At 38.1% G+C, this 16,443-nt stretch overlaps 1 protein-coding gene across 2 annotated transcripts in view; it reads right to left on the bottom strand.

Annotated features, from left to right (window-relative positions):
- Positions 1-16,428, bottom strand: part of TSNAX (translin associated factor X) — a 37,326-nt gene extending 20,898 nt beyond the window's left edge. Inside the window, exons 1-4 of one of the 2 annotated variants that reach the window (XM_007127595.4) lie at positions 16,276-16,428; positions 15,733-15,837; positions 12,813-12,927; positions 8,103-8,233 (exon numbers count right to left, since the gene is read on the bottom strand). In XM_007127595.4, the coding sequence (XP_007127657.1) occupies positions 8,103-8,233; positions 12,813-12,927; positions 15,733-15,837; positions 16,276-16,291 (367 nt within the window). In that variant the 5' untranslated portion in view covers positions 16,292-16,428. Of the gene's footprint in view, positions 1-8,102; positions 8,234-12,812; positions 12,928-15,732; positions 15,838-16,046; positions 16,168-16,275 lie in introns of those variants that run through there. The other variant, XM_007127597.4, reaches the window with a different exon arrangement.
- Between the last annotated feature and the right edge of the window lie 15 nt (positions 16,429-16,443).

The raw sequence follows: 16,443 nt of genomic DNA, 5'->3' as shown, positions 1-16,443 counted from the left end.
CTCCAAGGGGGGTGTCTCAAACAAAGCAGAGCTCCCTGAACCCACCTCAAAGCCTGTTAACTGCAACCTGAGTGAATGTGCTCACATGAAAGACTTGTTTATATATCCCCGGTCCCAGGAGACCTCCGAAATACTGTTTGCTTCTCCCCACAGGGCACTTATTTGGGGGCACAGCTCAGCTGCACCACACAAACCCACCCCACTCCACTCCTGGACTTGACTTAAAGCAACTCCCCAGGATGGACCTAGAGTCTGTCATACAAAGTGAAGTAAATCAGAAAGAGAAAAACAAATACCGCATGCTAACACATATATATGGAATCTAAGGAAAAAAAAAAAGGTCATGAAGAACCTAGGGACAAGACGGGAATAAAGACACAGACCTACTAGAGAATGGACTTGAGGACACGGGGAGGGGGAAGGGTAAGCTGTGACAAAGTGAGAGAGTGGCATGGACATATATACACTACCAAACGTAAAACAGATAGCTAGTGGGAAGCAGCCACATAGCACAGGGAGATCAGTTGGGTGCTTTGTGACCACCTAGAGGGGTGGGATAGGGAGGGTGGGAGGGAGACGCAAGAGGGAGGGGATATGGGGATATATGTATGCATATAGCTGATGCACTTTGTTATACAGCAGAAACTAACACACCATTGTAAAGCAATTATACTCCAATAAAGATGTTAAAAAAAAAGTAACTCCCCAGTCCCCCCACCCAAAATAATGCATTACCTGCAGCCTGCCCCCTAGTTACAGTGCACAAACCAAAAAGTGTATGTCATGGGCTGAATCATGCCCTCCTAAACGCCGTATGCCGAAGACCTAACCCCTAGTGCCTCAGAATGTGACTGTATTTGGAGATAGGGCCTCTAAAGGTGATTAAGTTAAAACAAAAACATTAGGGTGGCCCTTAATCCAACCTGACTGGTGTCTGGATAAGAAGCGATCAGGACACCCCAGACACCAGGGACGCACAGAGGAGAGGCCACGTGAGGACACTGAGGGTGGCCATCTTTAGCCAGAGAGAGGGGTCTCAGAAAAAAAACAAACCTGCTGACACCTTGATCTTGGACCTCAAGCCTCCGGAACTGTGAGAAAATAAACTTCTGTTGCTTAAGCCACCCAGTCTGTGGCAGTTCCAGCAAACTAATAGAGCATCTTGGAATCACAGTGTATGTTTTGGCTTTTGAGATAAGTCAGATATGCTGAAATCTATATTATTAATTAATTTGACTAATCACAGTTAATAACATACTACTTATCAACAGACACAAAAGTATGTTTTAACAACCAAAATGGTCATAATAGTGTGTCAAGCTGAATATCTTGCCCGACCTCCCCCACTGTTATCGTGCTACAACTAACTAGCAAAATCCTAGCCAGGAATGAATCTAACTTCCTACCTCATTCATTCCTATCACATTTATCGATCAGGCAAACTTTCCAAGATCATTAGTAATAACTACTAAGTGTTGCTGGTTAAGCTGCCACCCCGATTCCCTTGGAGTCATTCTTGTATCTCCAGGCCCCCGTCAATTCCAAACTACTGTTCCACCTCCTGCCCCTTCTCAGCCATGACTGGAAGAGAGAGGTTTCTGAGCAAGAATGTCCTCCCCTGCCGGCCTCTACACCCCTCCTGTTTGCCCATCTCAAAAGAGGTGGCCTTCATCTCATACAAGGCTTGTCAATTTACCTATGCTACAGAACCCACGCTCTCTTGATTCCTCAGGGATCCTATTTCATCAAAGATTCCATTCCATTCCCTTTGGTTTAGGTCCGGAGGACCCAGTCTTCGGCTTTCTTCTTACTCTACACTCTCTCCGGACCATTTTATCCATGTCTATAAATTCAACTATAGCTTATAAGCTGACGCCTTCAAGGCCATAACTGTACCCTGAGTTCTCGAAACCAATGTATTCAATTGCCTATTAGGAAGCTGCTTGGATGCCACATCAATCACATCCAAAACCCATTCTGTCTTCCATTTCTTCCCTTAACAAATAATATCTGCATTCAACCAGCTGCCCAAACCAGTAAGTTTATTAAGTTACTGCACTTCAATTTCCTCATTTGTAAAGTACAAACATCTACCAACATTGTAGGATTTATATAAAATAATATGTCAGTGTCTGGTACAAGGGCCCTCTGTAACTACTGAATTAAACTGAGGTGGGAATTATTAAAATAAGAATGATGGGCATTAATTTTTGTTAGATAATATTTAAAACTTTTTTAAAGAAAACAATGGTGTTTCCAATCTTTTATGTCTTCTTCCCAACGTATCAGCTCACAATTAAAAGAGGCCATTATTCTTCCAAAATGTTACCTTAGCTCAACATGCACTATGATACTAAGCAGTAATAGTAAATTATTTTAAGGGACACTATTGCTGGAATAAGGACCTGTTGTCCAAACTGAGTAGGAAGCTCTCTTGTCCATGATCCCTACGTAGCCCCACCATCCTCATTAACTGACAGACCTCAGCTCAAGAGTAACTTTCTGAAACAAGATTTCAGAAAAGCAGTAAGAATGTTCAGAGATGAAAAGAGAAACTGGGTTGAAAGACCTTCATACACTTGGACAGTCTAAGTAGTGCATACCCAACATTTATCCAAAAAGAATGTTCACAAACTGAGTCTTTGTGACCCACAATACGCCTGTGAGAGGTTTTCTCATGGTCACAGGATTCACCACAGAAGTTTGTAGTACAATATAAACACTTAATAAATTGTGATGAAAACAGTCATAAGAAATGTTTACTGAATCATATCACGTTTAAATGCAACTTTAAGCTATATCTATTTTAATTACCTATGTAATTAAAATACTTTATTTTAAAATATTTTATTAAATAAATTTAATACACTTTATTAATATTTTATTAAAATATTTTATTTTACCTACGTAAAACAAAAGGAAGTGAGAGTCTTTAACCAAATACAGGATCTGAGATCTTCAAGTAAAAGCCTCTGGCTTTGTAGAAAACAATTACAGTATGAAGTACCAAATACTAGCTAGCAGAGAGGAGATGGTCTAGCAGAAAGTTTATCACAGCAGGTAAAACAAGTCAGATTCCAATTCCAATACCATCTCTAAGCTCATTTACAAAATGAGGTGGTGGAACAAGATGTGCTCCAACCACTCTTTCAGTTTTAAAATTGTTTTCAAATTAGGCAAACGAATGCTTTCAAACCAAATTAAAATACATTCAGAAAAAAATTTAAATCCATCAACATGCATATGCCTGGATTTCCCACTAAACCAAATGGACACCAAACTACTGTAGTTGGCAGAGAAAAATTAACTATTCATCAAACATATTTCATTGTCTTTGGCACAGAGACCACATTCCCCATTCTCCCTTGAAATCAGGTGTGGACATGTGACTGGCCAATAAAATGTGGACAGAAGTGGTCGATGCCACCTGGAGGGCTGGCCCATAAAAACCTCAGGCATGACCCTGCACTCTCTTTTCCACAACCTGCCAGTTGTATGTTATGTCCTGGCTGATCTTGGAAACCACGTACTGACAGTAGCAGAGCCCCAAGATCCTGGGTCTCTGAACGACTAACTGTGAAGAGCACACTCAAGACACCATCACAAAGCCAGGATTTTAAATGAGAAAGAAACGATTTCTATTTTGTTAAGCCACCAAAATGTCACAGGTTGATTCATTTGTTTCAGTACTTAGCTTTACCTGAACTAATATCTCTGCTGACGACTTAATCTCGCTTACAAACAGAAAAGTTCAGTGTTTAGCTATATCTCTCCCTTCACTAAATTCTTCCATGATTTATTCCAAAGGCTTACAGATCTTCATGTCCTAGTTCATTTTTTCAGTGAGCCTTCTCAATTTTGCTACTATGCTGAAATGATATCAAATTTCTCTGTACTGATATAATGAGCTTTAGAACGCCCCTAAATATTAACATCGACCCTATTTCTGCTCTTATGTCTAAGTAATAGTGTCCCTGGAAACACGTTTCCTTTTGGAAGGAACAAAAAATAGTCAAACAAAAATTCGCAAAAGCAAATCATCAAATAAAAGATTTGATTGAACAACAACAAAAGCCCTTTTAAAATACTTCTGCTCTTCATTCTGTCAACCTTTAGCAAACAGCTATTAAGTGTCTAGGATACATCAGTTAATAGTAAAAAACTTTTGTAGAGACTTGTCGAGTCCACACTGTAGTAGAGAGAAATAATAAAGAAACATAAATACGGAGATTACAGAGTAAGTCAAAATGTGTTAAGTGCTATGGAAAAAAAAAAAGAGCAACACAAGAGCTATAATGTGTGCTGCGTTTTTAAGAAAAACCTTCATATTTAAGCAAAGAGAAATTTAAGCAAGATAAAGCTTTTACTCGGGGTTACGTTCTGAAGTCTACAGGTGAATTAAATCCAGGTAATAAGAAAGCGATGGTACTACTTACTAGCTTATGACCTTGGACAAGTTGCTTACCTCCTGTGAGTCTCAATTTCCCCACTTATGAAGTGGTAAAGATAATATTTATGACTTAGGGATATTGCAAAGGTTATATAAATATAAATATTTAATATATAAAGAACAATGGCTCTAAAAAAATATCTGTAACTGGCCTAAAACACTCACTTAACCCATCATTCACATTCTCGGATGAGAGAATTAAAATATTAGTTAGGGTCTGAACTGCGTTTTGCGCACCAGAATGTCTCACAATTAAATGACAATTTTTAGTATTATCACAGTGATATCAACTGAGCCAAAACAAAGAAGAAATATTTTTTTCTTTGAGATGGAGGACATTTCTCCCAACTGTTAATTTTTCAACGAGGAAAAAAAAAAAAAAAAAACATGACAGGCACGAGAAAAAGTTTTAAGTGACTTATTTCAAGTAACTAATTATTTGTCATTTGTTTAACCATCCCTTGGGACAATCTGTAACCCACGCTGATAAGAAATGTGTAGAAAACAGACCTAGCTTTTTGTTGTTGTTCAATTATTAGTAGGACACTCAATGTTTGAGCTCACACAAGTATCCCTTAGGGACATGCTCTGCGTGCCATTAGCACTATTCTTAATGAGGAAAAGCACAGAACTCCTTTAGTTCAATGCCAGAATTGTTTTATCTTCAAGTCAAAAGAACAACTATTTGGAGTAACACCAAAACAAGCATTTAACAATTACAAGCAGCAAGCTATTCATAAGCATCACATTGTTAATGCTACTCTAATTATAAATAACCTTATTTTATCAAATAAAATATCTGTCAGCAAATTTTTAAGTCCCAGACACCTATTTGACTGCTTTATTCCTCAACTTTAAGAAAAAAAATCTTTATTGTTTCCATTTAAAGAACCTCACTTTATTTTAAAGACTTCCTACAGAAAAGTGAGACACAGAGAATCCTTAAATTTTTAATTCGTGGGTAGGTAATCTCAAAGAAAACTTAAAAATCATAAACAAAGGCCTTTAACAGAATATGGTGCTTACAATAATCCTCAATGATAGTGAACTGGGAATATCTGAAGAAAGACTGCTCCCATTTTACTAATGTCCTATCTAAACTTTTTCCAAGAATGTAGTGCTTCCTTCCTGATTTAAGAAACACTCTACTGACTCAATGAAATGTCCCCCCCTTTGCCTTTTTTTTCTCCATTTCTGTTTTGTTCTAAAAGCCAAGTATGACTTCCTAGGTTTCTTTTAGTGTCGTTATCCATATGGTCCTTGCTCTTATTTAAAGCCTTTCCTTATACTTTACTCATTGATCCATGAAGGACCTACAAAATAAATTACTGGGCCAAATAAAGCAAATCTACAGTGTCCCTAGATTAACTGTGCTTTTTGAACTTCACATAAATGGAATTACACAGTTATAGATACTCTTTTGTGTCTGCTTATTTTGCCCAACAGAACGTGAAATTCATATTTGCTGTCACATGCGGTTATCATTTTTTACTGCTATGTAGTACTACATTGTACAACTACACCACAATGTACCCATTTTCCTCTTGATAGACACCTGGGTCATCTTTTACTTTTAGGATATTATGATTACAGCTGTTATGAGGTTTCTTGCACATGTCTTTTGGTGACATAAGCCTCACTCCTCTTGGGTATATACCCAGAAGTAATCATGTAGTAGACACGTTCCCAGCTAGATACTGCCGCCAGTTTTTAGTACAGGCAGTATTTATGATTTAGTCATGCTGGTGAGTGAATGGTATCTCACTGTGGTTTCACTTTACATTACTCTAGTGAATAATGATGCTGAGCACCGTTTAGTGAATATTCAGTCATCTGAATATTCACATTTTTGAGGCCCCTATTCAACTTTTTTGGTCCTTTTTTTTTTTTATAATAAATTTATTTATTTTTGGCTGCATTGGGTCTTCATTGCTGCACGTGGGCTTTCTCTAGTTGAGGCAAGTGGGGGCTACTCTTCGTTGCAGTGCGTGGGCTTCTCATTGCAGTGGCTTCTCTTGTTGCGGAGCACGGGCTCTAGGCGCGTGGGCTTCAGCAGCTGCGGCACGTGGGCTCAGTAGTTGTAGCTCGCGGGCTCTAAGCGCAGGTTCAGTAGCTGTGGTGCACGGGCTTAGTTGCTCTGTGGCACGTGGGATATTCCCAGACCAGGGCTCGAACCCATGTCCCCTGCATTGGCAGGTGGATTCTCAACCACTGCGCCACCAGGGAAGCCCTTCTGGTCCATTTTTAAAATTGTCTGTCTTCTTGTTGATTTGTAGGAATTGTCCATATATCCTGCATATGACTTCTCTATCCAATGTATGTATTTAAATGTCTTCTCTCAGACTTCAATCTGCCTTTCTGCTTCCTTAATGATGTCTTTTGATAAAAAGTTTCTTAATTTCAATGAAATTCAATTGATCCGATTTTCCTTTAGCAGTTAATGCTTTTTTGGGTCATTAAAAAAAAATCTTTCCTAGCACAAGGTCACGAAGATACTCTCGTATGTTTTCTTCTAGAGGCTTGTTTTAGCTTTCACTTCACCCTTCTTTCTCCCATTATCTCTGATCTTCTCTCCCAATCCTACCAAATCTGTAACATGCAAGGCTGTGCTTGCATGTGGCAACATAAACTGAATTCATGAAATCTTTTTTATATGTGCTATTATCTTGAAAATCAAATAAACCCCTGATAGTAAATAATAAATGATGAGGATGGGAATGCACCCCCTTTCAGAACATACTATGACTACTCATGGAAATGTGTTATCACTTTAGTTTATAATAACACGCCTCCAGTTTTAACTGATACACGCAGGCACCTTCTCTTACTAATATCAAGACGTTTCAACAACCACAGGTTGACATTTCTGAAAAACAAGTGCTGAAATGATAACCAGACTTAAACTGAACATATATTGACCAGGTACCAAATGAACTCATTTCCTACTACTGAACTTACCTGAGCTCAGTGGAATCAGCTATTTGATAGAAAGGAATACAGAACTTCCATGTACTTCTATAAATATGCATCAACCTTTGATTTTGTCTTTCTGCAAATTTCAGGGCATGTCTGAATTATACAGTTATCTCTCCTCACAGTGAACTCACAATAAGAAAAGGATGCAAAGGATCAGATCAAGTACCTTAAACATTTGTGCCACCTAATTTCCAAATGGTGATAATCACCAAGATCCAGTACACCATGAAACATTTTAAATGAATATATAAAACCCAGTACTATCCTAAACTTCCCAGTATGGAGTCACACTATGAGATGTTCCGGTCCACCTGGCTAAGTGATACATTCTCTTTCATGAACTTACTATGACTGAAACTTAGAGCCACAAGTGAGATATACCCATAGTGGGAAATGAGTTATGCCCTGTCTGAATACACCCTACTCACTCAAGAATAAAGTTCCTCTATTAAGTCTGTGTCCTCACTTTATTAAAATCTATCAAGGACTGTCACTACATAGAAAAATACAGCCCACTAAGCATTTTTAGATTACCTTTACATTACTATTCAGAAGTTCTATTTTTTTAAAGCCAGTAATATTTCACCAAGTATCAATTAAAATTCAGGCAATGCACATAAATCATGTAACGAACTTTTTTTTTTTAATGTTACCACTACAATGAACCTAGACTCACCTGTAGTAATGGCTCTGTGGAACTGATGCATGTCTTCTCCTGAGAGCTCTTGGGCTACCTGCAATATCTTTTGTCTGACACCATCCAATTTAATTTCTGATTCAGTCAGTATTTCTTCCATATCAGGAGCACTGTAATCAAGATTTTGGGAACTTTTAAAACATCAGTCAGATGTTTTAATAGTGAAAAACTGAAATAATCTACATATCAATTAACATAGGGCTAAATAAATATCCTATGTATCTGGAAACGTCTAACTCAAAACTACAACTATAGTTTACCAAAAATAGGTTAAAAACATGGAAAAATGCTATGATATTAAGTGAAAAGCATAAAAAGTTGTATTTATAATATGACCATAACTACAAGAAAAATTATGTTCATAAAAATGTGACATCTGGAGATGTCTACTTTTAGTCAGGATGGAGTAACATGGACAGGATTTATCATCCCAGCATAAAACTAAACAACTAACAACTAAAGAGAAATACATATATACAAAAAAAATGGTTTTCAGACGTCGGGCAACAGGCAGCATGGGACAGTGATCCCTGAGAGAAGCATGAAGAAAAGGACATGTGCCTTATGACTGTCCCATCTGACTGCCTGCAGTGCAGTGACAGTGCAGGGATGAGAAACTTAGGTGGACCCTGGGAGTCTCGCTGAGTAGAGGGGGAGGAAGTGGGAGTTCAGGTTGGTAAAGATGGCTAAAACTTGCAAGGCAGAGTAACAAAGGAGAAAACTACACACAGAGTTTTTAGAGATCTACACAGGGGACCCACTCAAGTCTTCAGCTGAACTCTGATCAGTGCAGACTTGTGAGGAAAATACCCAAGGCTGAAAAATGAACCACACTAAGTGAGCACGCAAAACAATATCCAGAGCTCACACAAGACCAGAAATAGTTGATTCATCACTGGCAGACTGACACTACAAAAAGTATTAAAGGAAGTTCTCTAGGCAAAAGGGAAATGATACCAGATGAAAATCTGGATCTATACATAAAGGAATAAAGGACACCAGAAATGGGAAATATATATAAAAATATAATTTTTTAATTTTTAAAAAATCATATCGGGGCTTCCCTGGTGGCGCAGTGGTTGCGCGTCCGCCTGCCGATGCAGGGGAATCGGGTTCGTGCCCCGGTCTGGGAGAATCCCACATGCCGCGGAGCAGCTGGGCCCGTGAGCCATGGCAGCTGAGCCTGCGCGTCCAGAGCCTGTGCTCCGCGACGGGAGAGGCCACAACAGAGGGAGGCCCGCATACCACAAAAAAAAAAAAAAAAAAAAAAAATCATATTGTTTAAGTAAAAATAATAATGTATTATGGGGATTATAAATAATATAGAAGTAGCATATATTTCAAAGTAGCACAAAGGCCAAGCTTGTAGAGGTGAAATGGAAAGGGAAGTATACTATTACAGGGTTCATATACTATAGGCAAAACGATATGCAAGCTGTCCTTACCTTGTACAGTATCACATTAACTGAAAAGTGTGCACATCAATATTGTGACCTCAATTTGCAAAGTAAATGTTACCACAGAACAATGCAAAGGACAGACATGATTCTGAGATGCACAAGTTTCAATTAACACAGTATTGTGCAAAGTAAGGACAGCAGACTGTGACAAGTCATATATTATAAACCATAAAACAACCACTATAAAAACAAAACAAAAAGGTACAGCTAATAAGCCAACAAGTAAGATAAAATGGAATTATAAAAAATACTCAGTCTTCACAACATTGTAAAGCAATGATATCCCAATTTAACAAAATATATATTTAACCCAAAATAAGGCAAAAAAGTGGAAAATGGATCATAAATTTAATTCCTACCATATCAATAATCACATTAAATGTAAACGGTCTAAACACCTCCATAAAAGGCAGAGACTGGATAAAATGGATAAAAAAGCAAGAAAAACAAGAAATCCTCTTTAAATATAGACACAGATTAAAAACAAAAGGACAAATAAAGATATACCCTGTTAACACTAATCAAAAGAAAACTAGAGTAGCTGTATTAACAGAGTAGAATTCAAAACAAAGAATATTTCCAGGGATACTATCATAAAAATAAAGGGTCAATTCATCAAGTGAACAGAACAATCCTAAACATTAATGCATCAAATAAAAGAGCTTAAATACATCAAGCAAAAACTAATAGAAGGGCAAAAAGAAATAGACAAATCCACAATTATCATCAAGAGATTTGAACCTCTCTCAATAATTGACAGAACAAGTAAACAGAAAATCAGTAATGACACAGATGATTGAACAACATCATCAACCAACTTAACTGACATTTATAGGACACCACACCCAACAATAGCAGAATACATATACTTTTCAAGTGTACAAGGTCCAGACAGACCATATTCTGAGCCAAAACCAAGCTTCAGTAAATTTAAAAGAATTCAAATCATAAAAAGTATGCTTGGAAAATTCCTAAATATTTAGAAACAAAGTAACATTTAAACAACTAATGGGTCAAAGATGAAATCAAACTGAAAATTAGCAAGTATTTTGAACTGAATGAAAATGAAAAAACAACATACCAGAATTCGTGGAATGCAGCTAAAGTGTACTTAGAGCCATAAAAGGGAAATTTATAGCACTAAATGCCTATATTAGAAAAGAAGAAATGATATCAGTTTCTTCTTTGATCTCAGCTTCCGTCTTAAGGAACTCTTTAGAAAAGGAGCAAATGAATCCAAAGTAAGCAGAAAGAAGGAAATAACAGAAATCAATGTGTCAGAAAACCAAAACATACAGAATATCAATGAAATCAACAGTAGTTCTTTAAGATCAATAAAATTGATAAACCTCTAGCCAGACAGATCAGGAAAACAAGAGGATACAAATTACCAACTTCAGGAAAGAGAGAGAGAACATTACAACAGATTTTACAGAAATTAAAGGATAATAAAAGAACATTATGAGATGAAATGGAAAAATTCCTTAAAAGACCAAACTACCAAAGCTCACTAGCAGAGATATCTGCCTACACCTATTAAAGAAAATAAAGTACAGTTAAAATATGAAATCTGCTCATTAACAGTAGTTATCTTTATGTACTCTGGCTGATTTCTTTCATAAAGTATTTTTACTTTCTGTAGTTCATAATTTTTCTGAAGTTTACTATTTTCTCAGCTTACTAATCAAAATATATGTATAATGTGGACACAATTATGATAAAGTATAAAATATGAAATCTGCTCATTGATAGTGGCTATCCTAGTGTATTGTCACTTCTTTCACTCAGTATCTTCACTTTTCTGTCATTTTGTATTTTTCTAAAGATTACTATTTTCTAAGTTTACCATAATGCATATTTATTATTTTTTGGTGGACAAATATTTACAAGATGACTGTACATAATAACATGGCTTTTTCTAAAATATTAAGTTCTCCTGTCACAGCTCTACTATTTCTTTAAACTGCTGAATATTGACAGCTATTGTTTTAAAACTGCAATTTCTAGTGGAAAAAAGTGTTCATAACTAACCAGATCACTGTTGCTTCTTTCCATAATACAAGCTCAAGTGTGTACAAGCTATGTGAAAACTGGTTTAAAAAACAAGCAAAAACTAATTTTAGAGTCAAGGATGAAAAAGAAGATGTTAACAGTGCCACATTCCAATAAACCTATATATGGCAAATTTGCTTCCACTTAGTGGAATAAAAAAGCATTTCAGAATTACCTTAAAAGTTGTAAGTGAATAGAATACTTCAATAATATTTTAATAATAAAAAGCTCATAAATTATATTTGGTCTTTCTTAAATACTTAAAAGACACATGGTGGGAAGCCAATCATTGCTATCCTTCTAAAGGCATTTGGAATTGGTAATGTAACAAGAATCTCTCTTTGGGAGTTGCAGGGTGGGTGATTTCTACCCCCATGTAGAACAGAGAAGCAAAGAAAGCTAGTCAAGTGAAATATGAAGCAAACCAAGATGAGATATGGAGATACCCAACTGCATTCATAAAATATTCCTGAATCTTCTTTCTAATTCAGTCCCTTCCTCTTAATTTAGGCTAGTTTAAGCTGGCTTCTTTTACTTGCAACAAAGAAATCTATTAAATATACAGAAGCTACCTAGAAAAATATTAAAGTCCTAGAGAACGAATGTCAGAGCTGAAGGTAGAGGAACTTTCAAAGAATTAAGCAGTCAACACTATCACATGCTGCAAAAATGTAAGTCAGAAAAAAGCAGAAGAGTGTGTACTAGATTCAGCAATATGAAAGTAACAAGGGCAATTTCAATTTCAATTCTGTGAGGCAGAAAGCCAAACCGCAATGAACTGAAAAATGAGTGGGAAGGTAAGTTAAGCAGAATATAACATTTATCTAATATTAAAATTTCTGCACACATCATCCAAGGAAAGCTTTAATGTAACAGGTGCTAGTAAACCATTAAATATTTAATATTTTCACAAACAGTAGCTCTACCTTGGTGAATGACCTTAACAGAACATAAATCCCTAGCTGTTCTGAAAATAAGAATGGGTCCCTATTTTTATTAAAACGTTTATTCTTAAAATCTACCTGCTACTAACATCCTCTGATCCCAGTGTTCAAAAAAAGTCAGCTAGTTACTGTCCACTGACTTACGATATATATTAAATACGATATATATAAAATATATAAAATACATATAAAACTGTATCCAAATGTGACAAATTTTAAAGATATTTACTCACCTTGTAATCCTGTGGAGGAGAAAAATTGTCCTTTTACTTTCAACAGTTATATCCCGACTAAGTTTCACAAGTCTTTCGTATTTGTCATGTCTTGCATCAAGTTCCTGTTGAAATGCTAAGAACACATTATTATGAACATAAGCATGCTTATTCTACACTTGAAGCCTATCAAACAATATTGGAGAAACCACCTTATTTACTTTTAAAGTACTTGGAAATCAAAGACTCTGCTACTAATCGAGATATTTTTTTCTTTAACTAGAGGTATGCCTTAGCTGGATTTTACCACTCAGAGCCTCACAATGAGACATATATTTTGTAACAAATATCTGTTCTAATAAACATGCGATTGTTACCACAAAATTATCACATATAACTACCTACAAAAACTACTTTCAACTACCTCCCTAGGTTATGTAAAGTTATTTTTAATTACCTTACCATATACAATAAAAATATCTACAAAAAATAAACTGGAATTTTAAAATTAAGTTTATAAGCCTTAATAACATCAACTTTCTGAATTCTCAAGCCCTAGTTGTTTTTGTTTTTTTTTTTTGGTATGCGGGCCTCCCTCTGCTGTGGCCTCTCCCGTTGCGGAGCACAGGCTCCGGACGCGCAGGCCCAGCGGCCATGGCTCACGGGCCCAGCCGCTCCACGGCACGTGGGATCCTCCCAGACCGGGGCGCGAACCCGGTTCCCCTGCATCGGCAGGCGGACGCGCAACCACTGCGCCACCAGGGAAGCCCTTCAAGCCCTAGTTGTTGAAATACCCATAAACCACTTACTTATCTTAAGAACCACTTTATTTTAGAAGCACTGTCACTCCAAAGACCTAGCAAGTTGCCTGGCCTACAGGAAGCAATCCACAGCGGAATTCTGAATACAAACGTTTGTTCAGAACCTGACTTAACTATTAACCAAATTAGTAGTTGACAAAGACCTAAATACATCTGGTCTTTTATTATTGAGATAATAATTAGGCTAGGATTTTGCCTAATATTTCAAGACAATCAAATGTATTCACTATTTATTTTGACATTAATGACCACTGTGAATTATATACTATAAATACAAAGTTAAGGCAATTTCTGCACTCAATGAGCTCAGTCCAGTATGAGACAGAGATGTAAACAAAGAATTAAATGTAATCATGCTATAATAAATATACAGAAAAGGTTCAGTAAAGCAGGAACTACATTTTTCTTGTTCACTATCAACACATGCCAGAACATAGATGGATGTTCAATGAATGCAATGTTTGTCACCGAGTTTGCTTGGGAGGAAAATCTGAAACTCTTCAAAGGGAAGAAGCTACTTGAGCCGGGTCTTGAAGAAAACTACAGTACACCAGGTGGGCAACGGGGGCACCACGTTGGAAGCAATTCCAAGCTTAAAAAACTATGTGCCCAAAGGCAGGTAGAAACATAAAACAGCAAAATATGCTTGGAAACAAGCAGCTCAGTATGGGGTGTGTGAGAACATGCCGGTGGGGAATATTGGCTTGGCCAAAACGTGAATTCGGTTAATGAATACGTTGCTCAATAAAGTTCTTGGTGAACATGAAAAATGCCTTTTAGAGTTACTTAAAACCGAACGAACTTTCTGGCCAACCCAATACTTGCCCCAGTGTATCGATAGTTTTTCCACTGAGTATACAGCTCTATCAATATGCTCTCTACTCAATTACAACTAGTTGTCTTACACCCCTGAAGATCACTGTATGCGCTGTGGCAGTTCTAAAATATGTCCACAAATCACCTGACACTCCTCCCTTCAAAAGGAGGAACCTAATTTCCTTCCTCTTAAATATGAGGCAGAGTTTTAAAACTACCTCATTTGTAACAAAAGAACTGTAGCAAAAGTGACAGTGTATGATGTCCAAGATTAGGACATAAGAGAATTGTGGTCTCTTTCTCTTCCTCGGTCTGGGGGAAGCCAGATGCCACAACACGAGGACACTCAAGCAGTACTATGGAGGGGTCCACGTGGAGAGGAACCCAGAGGTGGCTGTTGGCAGAGGCCTAACCTTGCCTATAGCTGTGGATCCTTCAACCCAATTCAAGCCTTCAGATGGCTGCAAGTTAGAACCAACAGCTAACTAAGCCCCCTCTCGGATTCCTGAACTACAGAAACTGTAAAGAACAGGGTGCTGGAGTAATTCCCTGGTGGTCCAGTGGTTAGGACTCTGCGCTTCCACTGCAGGGGGCATGGGTTCAATCCCTGGTCAGGGAAATAAGATCCCGCATGCCAAGCAGCATGGCCAAAAAAAAATAGGATGCTGGGCAGAAGAGTTAGGTGAATTTTGTTTTATGTTGTGTTTTGCAATGAGGAACAGCTTGCCCAAGTTAACACACTGAGAAAAGGGAAGGTGTGAATATGTGTACATGTATGATTTACATGTACATGGATTCCCACTCTCTGCAAAGTGCTACAGTCAAAACAAAAATACAGGCCCTGTCTTCAAAAGTCTAGCTGGGAAAACAAAACCAATACACGTTAAAATTTGAAAAATTAAATATATATACAGCTGATATACATATATATATACACATACTTAGCTGATACACACACACATACATATACACTTGAAACATACACCTAATGAAAATACACATATATACCTGATACACACACACACACACACACACACACACCTGGGGAGGGGTGAGTATATATATTTATCAAGTCCACAGTAATTTTTAGTTACGTGGCACATCTGATGTTAACTAATGTTTACCTGTGAAACTGTAATGGGAAAAAGAGTCAAGACGTTTGTAATCTCAACTCTGAGGGAAGACCCAGCACTACGGGAAAATTCTCAGAGGCTGTTTTCACGTGCATAACATGGCTAATCGATCCTTCTTACAAACTCTTTAGTTCTCTTCCCTTCGCCAGCTTACATGACAAGAGAACTTACATTTGAAGGCCAACATCACAGGTGAAGAGGAATTAACATCCTTCCCTTCTCTTCTCTGGTTATGTGGGAAATTGTCATGCTTCCTTTTCCTGAACCCTCCTGATCCTTACGTAGAGAAGGAGAAAAAGGTTGGACACGGCTCTTTCATCGCCAAGGAGCTGACAAAACATGACACAGGCAAACCCCTTCCTTCCTTTAAAACCAGGCATCCCCAAGGCCCTCGCCACAGAGGCTTCCTCAGCAGACTACAGAAAAGCAACCCTGCTTTCTCCCCCCCAAACCTTATGCTCATCCAGGCCTCCCCCAACGAGTACCTTGATCTGGCACAAGGTGGGGCAATTACCGAACTAAGATAAAAACGGCTCGAGGATTAAAATAAGAGAGGCGCAAACAGGGCCAATGTGGCCGGGAAATCACCAGGGCCGCCGCCCCTCCCGGAGCCTGCGCGGGGAGAGGGCACCTTTAAGGGGTGAGAAGTGGAAAACGCGACCAAAAGGCTGGATGAGATAAATAAATAACGCCCAAAGCCGCTGAGGACGCCACCTTCTTTGCTGCTCATGTCGTTACGGCCTACGGCGAAAAGAGACAACACTCAGCGCCTCGGGGCGTGCACGATGCGTACAGCGGCGGCCAAAGAGCCCGAAGCGGTACCCTGCGCAGCCGGCCGACGTCGACGACCCGGCCGGAAGCGCACGCCCGCAGCCACTCAAG

This window comes from Physeter macrocephalus, chromosome 20 (assembly GCF_002837175.3).
Source record: "Physeter macrocephalus isolate SW-GA chromosome 20, ASM283717v5, whole genome shotgun sequence".
In the NCBI taxonomy this organism is placed as follows: Eukaryota; Metazoa; Chordata; class Mammalia; order Artiodactyla; family Physeteridae; genus Physeter; species Physeter macrocephalus.
The sequence above is the reverse complement of the archived record's forward strand: the minus strand, read 5'-3'. Positions and strand labels throughout refer to the sequence as shown.